General features: G+C 49.8%; 1 protein-coding gene across 1 annotated transcript; it reads left to right on the top strand.

Moving 5' to 3' along the window:
* Window positions 1–7,464: 7,464 nt before the first annotated feature.
* Window positions 7,465–8,397, top strand: LOC311164366 (olfactory receptor 14A16-like; the record flags this gene model as incomplete). Its single annotated transcript, XM_084223804.1, has 1 exon — window positions 7,465–8,397. The coding sequence occupies one exon, from the start codon at window positions 7,465–7,467 to the stop codon at window positions 8,395–8,397; it is 933 nt and encodes a 310-aa protein (XP_084079930.1).
* Window positions 8,398–8,801: the final 404 nt, after the last annotated feature.

The raw sequence follows: 8,801 nt of genomic DNA, 5'->3' as shown, positions 1-8,801 counted from the left end.
GTGGTCCATTGTGACACTGGGCAACCAAAGGAGACCATTGTGACACTGCAGGGCTGCATGGATCCAAATCTCCAGGGTGAAACAGAGTGGCTTCCTGTAATCAATGGTCCTTTGTGACACTGTGGAGCCAGAGGAGACCATTGTGACACAGCAAACCCCCAGGGTCCAATGGTCCATTGTGACATTGCAGGGCTCATGGAACAGAGGAGTCACGTGACATTGTGGGGCCTGGGGAACCATGGAGACCATTGTGGCACTGCAAGGCTTCATGGAATCCTTGGGACCAATGTGACACTGAGGGGCCTTATGACACCTGGGGGCCACTGTGACATTGTGGGACCTCATCAAACCTAGGGGCCAGTGTGACACTGCAGGTCTTCTTGTAATCAAGGGGCCACTGTGACACTGCTGGAACCCATGGAATCAAGTCCCCATTATGACACTGCAGGGCCCTGTGGATCTAAGGCACCATTGTGACACTTCAGGGCCCCATGGAACCAAGGGAACACAGAGCAGGTCTTGCTGGTTTGGCCTCCCATGGACTGCCTGACTGGTCCAACTGACCCTGGCATGTTGAGGGTCTCTTCTCATCTGCTGCTGAAACACTGGGGCTCCGTGCTTTACTTCCCAATGGAAAAGGATTGTCCTTCTCCTCCAGGCACCCATGGACAGAACTGGGGCTTCACCTCCAAATTTCCTTATATCCAGGGATTGTTCCCATAGGAATATTGCCAGGACAAGTTAGGCTTGCAGTGGCTTCACAAGGGTCACCTCTCATCTCTCCCCAAAACATTGGGGAAGGCTCCATGCTCTCCTTGCTCCATGGGAAAGAACTGTCCTGCTTCTCCAGGTGCCCATGGCCGAGATTGGGTTTCCACCTCCAAAATTCCCTAAGTTCAAAGACTGGTCCCAGGAAAAATCTGCTATTACTGACAAGTCTAGCTGGCCTTGCACTAGTGAGGCTCTCACCTGTCTTGCAGACCTTGGTGCTCTGTGCTTTCCTTCCTATGGAAAACTGTCCTTCCTAGCCATGTGCCCATGGCCACAATTGGGATTTCATCACCAACATTGCCTGTTTTGACAGACTGGAGGCGATTGTTGGCTCTAAACATTTTGTGTGTGGGGGAGGAAGGGGCAGGTCCAGTCTTTCCCTGCCCTGTAACCCCAGCTCTGCCCTGCCCTGGAACCTCAATCCCCCCAGTGGCCTCCAGTGGGTTTATGGTTTCTGCCTGATCCGCAGCACACTGAACCCCCAGCACCGATCCTGGGCACTGGGGCCCTCTTGGCTCTGCTCAGTGCTGCTGCTGTACTCGGGGCACCCTGAACCCTTGTGGCACCCGTGTCCCCCCACTCCAGGGATTGTGCGTGACTCACACTACCCCGATCCTCCACGCACCTGGGGCTGCGTTCAGAGTGTGCGTGCCATCTCACCAATTCTTCTACCAACTTTTCTCGAGTTTGGTGCACAGGAGAAACACCAGCCAGATATTCTCAAGAGGTCAAAATGACACAAAATTTTACTGGCAAAAAGCCAGTACAAAAAACCAAGAAACTTTGGAAGAGGATTTAATGCAACATCCAATTATACATAAAACACTTATCATAGCAGTAACTTTGTCACCGTTAGGCCGGACGTGACATACACACATGATCAGGGTCCAAGAAGAAAAAAGTTTTTATTCTGCGTGTTCTCCCATTTATATACTCTTCACAAAGTGTGATCTTAAGTCATTAACTACATCACAATAACTTGGTATATTCATTGGTGCAAAGCAATTAACATCAATATAATAGGCAAAAGTTTTACAGAAATTTAATAAGGCACATATAGACATCTACTTAGCCACGTAGTATAGCTTACAAAAGTTTTCATGTATCTTTTCTAATCAGTTTCCATGCTGATGGCCTTGTCTTCTTCCCTGCTATGGATACACTTGAAAATCATCAATTGTTATTTCTTCTATTAACTCAACTTTGCTTGGAGGCCAGCTGTCAAGCCCCTCCATATAACTTCATTAACTTAGTTCATTTAACCTAGAAACCTTTAAACACGTAAGCTATTGAGGTACCCAAAAATGTTCCATATAAAAAACATTAGAAGGAGAAGAGAGAGAGACAGAAAGATAGATGTTCTATGGAAAGACATGCATATGCCTATCAGTTCCTAGGGTTCCAGGGTGGGTAAGACACAAACCCCAGGAGAAGGCAGGGGCTGACCTTGTGCTCTGTGTTTTTAATCCCTTGGCCTTTGTGGGCCTCCCCCAAGGTGGGATTTCTGATCACTTGGGCAATCAGGGCTGGGTTAGCGCTGTCCCCACTGTGTGACTGATTGACAGCTCATCCCAGGACACTGTCTCAGGACACTGATCTCATCCAGCCTCTGATAGTGACCATGGTGACACTGGGGAACCTCATGGAACCATGGGTCAGTTGTGACAATGCGGGTCCAAGGACACCATGGTGACACTACAGAACTTCATGGAACCAAGGGGTCAGTTGTGACCAGGTGGGTCCAAGGACACCACAGTGACACTGGGGAACCTCATGGAACCATGGGTCAGTTGTGACCTGTGACCAGGTGGGTCCAAGGACACCACAGTGACACTAGAGAACCTCATGGAACCATGGGTCAGTTGTGACCAGGTGGGTCCAAGGACACCACAGTGACACTGGGGAACCTCATGGAACCATGGGTCAGTTGTGACAATGTGGGTCTGTCTTGGTTTGGAAAGACAGCTGTGTGCTAATGAAGGCAGGAGCCTCCCTAAAAATGGAAAATGTAAACCCCCTCCCTTCAAATTTTTATAAATTTGGAATTAAGGGGGTCTTTCAGGCAAAGGCTGTTTTTGCACAAGCCAGACTGATTTAAAAGTGTGGTCAGTTTTTTGCACACAGCGTAGTCAGCACAGCACTATAAGCAGAACTGCAAAAAGAATACAAAGTATCATAATGCCAAAGCGTACTAAGTCCTTGAGCCAGCCTGTTATTCCCCAGGATTTTAGCTACTCGTCAAAGAAATTCTCAACCTGTGAGCTTTTTCTCCTGCTCTCCTTAAGCAGTGACAGCTTCTTGTGACTAGATTCAAAATGGTCAGATTGATTCATGCAACACATCCCTTCAAAATCCTCACACCCATGTCCTTGTGCTAGCAACAAAAAATCTATAGCAGCCCTGTCTTGTAACACAGCATGGCGTATGCTACCTACATCAGGGGTAAACTCATTCAGTATTGCAGATGTAATGTTAATTTGTTTTCCTGTCCAACAAGCCAATCATTTTAATTGTGTAAGGGCCTGTGAAGAAGGTACGCCTGTGTAAAAAGTGATGCCAGTATAACCGAAGGCTATTCCACAATTCTGTATTATCCTTACAGCCTGAGACTAATGAATGCACACTATGGTTTTGCTGTTGGTATTTGTGCCTGATATTAAGCATCTGTTGAATGCTAGGGGCAAAGAGTGTCAGTTTCCCTAAATAACATGGTCCTCCTAATGCTTTCTGAGGAATTGCAGGCCAAGCTCTATCTCCACAAATGCGAAAAACTCCAGGAGGCAACATGCTTGCTGATTTTTGTTTTAGGGGTACAGACCGTGTCCAGTTGGCACAGTATGCCGTGGTACTGTAATACCAGGAAGAAACAGGAGATATCCAAATGCTATGGTCGCCGGGTTTAAAAGGTTTAATAGAACATCCACTTCAATGTTAAACTCTTATCATAGCATTAATTTCATTAACCTAGCCCATATAACCTAAAAACCTTTAACCCTTAAGATGCTAAGTTACACAAAGATGTTCCAGGTAAGTAGGATTAGAAGGAGAAGAAATAGAGAATAACAGAAAGACAGACGATCTACAGAAAGACACGGACAGAGGCACCACCTGCTTGGGTTCCAGCATCACCAACAGAAGAACCCAGCCAAAAGACAAGACCCCATGCCTGGGCTGGCCTCCTGTTCCAGCTTTTAAACCCCTGGGCCTCCATGGGCCCGCCCCTGGGGTGGGGCTTCCAGTTGCTTGCCCAGTCAGGGTCAGGGTAGTCACCAGCTGCCCCTGTTGTGTGATTGATTGACAGCTCAGCCAATCAGAGCTGGGTTAGCACCCCCCCCCACTGTGTGATTGATTGGCAGCTCAGCCAATCAGATCTGGATTAACCCAACCCCCTGCTGTGTGATTGACAGCTCTGCCAGGCCAGGGCTGGGGGCGGGGCTCTGTCCCACCACAAACCAAGTCCTGACCCCACACGGGCATTCCGAGCATCCCAAGGTGTCTCGGGACATCGATCTCATCCAGCCTCTGACAGTGACCACGGTGACACTACGAAACATCATGGAGCAGTGGGTCAGTTTCACAATGCGGGTCCAAGGAAACTATGGTGACACTATGGAACCTCATTGAATCAAGGAGACCATTGCATTCACCTCTTGTGTAATGACAGTAAGATAGGCACCCTTTAAATTAGCAATATATATTTCGTAGAAGCTCTTTGAAACATTTCTCCATAACTGCAGCGGGAAACCTTCCTAATGAATGGCACTAGAGCAGAGGAAAATCAAGGCAGAGCCATGGTTTGTCAGGACTTGTTGATCCTAATGAGCCCCATGGTGCATTTGAAGCTGAACCCTTGAACCACAGGGCCTGAGAGGAGATTGCACAAACCTTTCCAGGAGTCAAAGTCAGAAAAAAACCTCAAAGTGTCTCAAGGCATGAATGGGTCCCACTGAGGTCCATCCCCAACACAGGTTCCTCATGGGCTCCTTGGAGGAGAGAATTGGAGGCGAGGATGACACAAAAACCTCTCAGAGACTCAGTGTGGAAAGGAGAATCCAAAGTACCTTAAACACCTGGAGTATCTCAAAGTATTAATGAGCTCCACTGAGTGTCAGTACAAAGCTCTCAAGGGACTCATTAAAGCAGATAATTGGGGCCATGATTGCACAAAACTCTTCCAGAATCTGTATCAAAAGGGAGACACCAAGTACCTTAAAAGAACTGAAGTACCATGAAGAATTAATGAGCCCCACTGAGTGGTGTTACTAACAAAGCCTCTCCAGGGACTAATTACAGCAGATAATTGGAGGCCATGATTACCCAAACCTCTCAGAGACTCCAAGGCAAAAGCCAAACCCAAAGTCCTTGGAAAAACCTGCAGTCCCTGGGAGCATCCAGAAGCCCCCAGGGCCATTCCTGAAAAAGGCTCCCCAGGGACTCCTTCCAGCAGATCCTTGAGGCCCTGGGATGTGGGCTAGGGGGGGATGCTGAGGGCAGGACAAGGGGCTGACAGTGCCCAGCCTGGCTGGGACTGTGCCAGGAGGCCCCAGTGCCTCAGGACAAGATGTTTCCTACCAGCCTTTGGTGGCACAGACCCTGCTGTGCCCCAGGGCACCAAGACTTGGCTTCTTTTTGTCCCCACCTGTCATCACTTCCTCCAGTTCTCTGCTCTGCCTGGCACCTGGGGACACTTTCTCAGTTGTGTCGCTCAGTGGAACCCATTAAAAGTCCAAGAAAGTTTGGAGTGTGATTCTGACTTGGAGTTCTGGAGAGGTTTCTTCAGCTCCCTCTCAGGGACTGCTGTTCAGGCCCTCAGCACAAAGCCCCAGAGGCTCATTAAAGTCTTTGTGCTGTGTCTGTGCTGCTGAGCTGGGCTGGGCTCCTGGCACAGAGGCAGCTCCTGGTAACCAACAAGAGCTTCAAAAGCACATTTCTCTTGATGAGAAGCTTTTCTTCCAGCCCAGCAGGGCTGGGGCACTGCCTGCACCCACCCTGGGCACAGCACAGAGGCACAGAGAGCTTCAGTCAGTCAGGGCTGGGAAGGTGCTGAGAAATGCCTGGGGCAGAATCTCTGCCAGCCCTTGGCACAGGAACCTCAGACTGCAGGACAATGCAGCTGCAGCTCCTGGAGTAATCTCCTAAAGCTGGAACATCCCAATGCCTACAGACTCTGTGAGTACATCTCTGGGTATTTCTGGTGCAGGGAAGTGAATTTTTCATGAAACTCTGACATGCTGAGGGTTTCTGATCAGTCCTAGAATATTTCCAAGACCAGGATTTTGACTTGATGATGAGGAACTTTCCTAAGACAGGGTATTCTTTTTGCTACTACTGGAGAATGGCAGGGAGGAGTGATAAATATTGAAGGTTGAATATGATTTATAAATTATGAATTTGAAGAAGTATCTGAGACATCTGAACTGTTATTTTTAGTGATCAATAGGTTCACAGGAAATCCCTAATGGGCTTTCAGCCACTCTGCTCATGGACAGCACCAGTATCACTATTTCTGGAGCCATCAGGCTCAGTTTGAGCTGTCCTTTCTCCAGGCTGCAAACAGAGCCTGCCCCCAGCCAGTGCCCTGCAAACAAGCTGCGTTCTGTCAGGCCAAGGAGGGTGCACAGAGATTTGAGGTCTGTGAGTGCTGGCAGGGAGGGATCAGGCACAGGGAAACACCTGCAGGAAGAAAATCTCCAGGAAGCAGAGAGAAGATCAGGGAAGGAGAGAAAACAAAACCCAGAAATGCTGTGGCAGGGAGAGTTTAGAGATGCCCACAGGATCCCCTGCAGTGCAGCCCCTCCCTCTGAACAAGCTCCCTCCCTCCTGTGCCCCCAGCCAAGCCTCTGCCCTCAGGGCCGGGGCTCCAAGGTGTGCAGCCCCTCCATTGCAGGCAGAGCTCCAGCAGAGCCATGGGGCAGCTCTGCAGCCCCAGGCCCGGTTCCCTGTGCAGAGCACAGGGCTGGGAGCAGCTGCCCAGCCCTGGGGGCTCTGGCAGGGTGCACAGCTGGCTCAGGGTGACGCTGTCCCCAGTGCCCGGCTCTGGGCAATGCCGTCAGGGCAGCCAGGGAAGGAGCTGCATTTCCCTTCATCCAATGCCATCATAAGGACACTTGGAAGTTTCCCTGAGATTTCAGTCCAAGCTGGGAGCTTCAATCCAGGATGCAAACCTGTCCTAGAGCATCACTGAGTTAAAAGATTGATGTGGAAAGGCAGAGGTGTTCTGACACTGAAAATGCTGCTGGGTTGGTGAAATGAGCAAAGTGAGTCCTTGGCTACAAATGTGAAGCTGGACTGTGGTGGATCTATCTCCTCTCAGCAGTGCCTGGTGACATTTTAGGGGAAGCATGGGAAGGTGATCACCTTCCAGCTGAGAAAGGTTAAAGACTAGAGAAATTCTGAACAGGTCAGAATAACAGACCATCTCCCCTCAGTCGTCACGCATGACTTTGCCTCACAAAACTTGCTCTGTGCTCCCTGATGGGAGCACAAATGCTGAAAGTTTCTGATATCCAAGAATATCAGGAAAGACATGGGGGAGCTATGAAGAAAACCCCAGATCCTGAAAACACTAAAGACATGTCTGTGTGTTACAGAGAAGGGTGAGTGGGAAATTGCTTTGATTTTGGTTACAGGTAACTCCTCTAACTCTTCACTGTCCTTTCTCCATGAACAGGTCCCCATGTGCAGCCACAGCAAATGTCCAACAGCAGCTCCATCAGCCACTTCCTCCTGCTGGCATTGGCAGACACGCGGCAGCTGCAGCTCCTGCACTTCTGCCTCTTGCTGGGCATCTCCCTGGCTGCCCTCCTGGGCAATGGCCTCATCATCAGCACCATAGCCTGCGGCCACCACCTGCACACACCCATGTTTTTCTTCCTGCTCAACCTGGCCCTCATTGACCTGGGCTCCATCTGCACCACTGTCCCCAAAGCCATGCACAATTCCCTCTGGGACACCAGGACCATCTCCTACACAGGATGTGCTGCACAGCTCCTTTTTTTTATTTTCTTTGGTACAACAGAGTTTTTCCTCCTGACCATCATGTGCTATGACCGCTACGTGTCCATCTGCAAACCCCTGCACTACGGGACCCTCCTGGGCAGCAGAGCTTGTGCCCACATGGCAGCAGCTGCCTGGGCCAGTGGCTTCTTCAATGCTCTCATGCACACAGCCAATACATTTTCCCTGCCCCTGTGCCATGGCAATGCCCTGGGCCAGTTCTTCTGTGAAATCCCACAGATCCTCAAGCTCTCCTGCTCACACTCAAACCTCAGGGAACTTGGACTCATTGCAGTTAGGGCCTGTTTAGGACTCGGATGTTTTGTGTTCATTGTTTTCTCCTATGTGCAGATCTTCAGGGCCGTGCTGAGAATCCCCTCTGAGCAGGGACAGCACAATGCCTTTTCCACCTGCCTCCCTCACCTAGCTGTGGTCTCCCTGTTCCTCAGCACTGCACTGTTTGCTCACCTGAAACCCCTCTCCATTTCCTCCCCATCCCTGGATCTGGCCCTGTCAGTTCTGTACTCAGTGGTGCCTCCAGCCCTGAACCCCCTCATCTACAGCCTGAGAAACCAGGAGCTCAGGGCTGCTGTGGGGAGACTGAGGACTAGGTGCTTTCAGGAACATTAAACTGCTGGCAAATTTCTGCAAATCGCATGTAATAAAAGTCACTTTTGATACTTCTTCTTGGTTTCATTTTGGAGGTTCTTTTACTTTCTTTTACTTTATTAATATTGTCCACAAAGAAATGTCATTGTTTGTGCTATTTCTCATTTTGTTTCTCTCTACCCTCCCTGTGGCCACACACTGTGTCAATGAGGGGCTGCAGTCTTAATGGCTTTAAAGGAACTAAAGGATCTGCCAGCAAAGTTTTCTGCAGAGATGCCCTTTTAATGCCTTCTCTGGAGCTGCAGCAGCAATGTCTGTGTGCAGAGCTGGGGGCAGATCAGTGCTGGCACAGCAGCTGTGCCCAGCAGCAGCAGCACTTGGTGTTGCCAGTGCTGCTCCCGTGGCCCTGCCCCACTGCCTGGTGG

The sequence above is a fragment of the Fringilla coelebs genome (genome assembly GCF_963513975.1).
Source record: "Fringilla coelebs genome assembly, chromosome: 31".
Lineage (NCBI taxonomy): Eukaryota > Metazoa > Chordata > Aves > Passeriformes > Fringillidae > Fringilla > Fringilla coelebs.
This window is presented reverse-complemented; position numbering and strand designations above follow the sequence as displayed.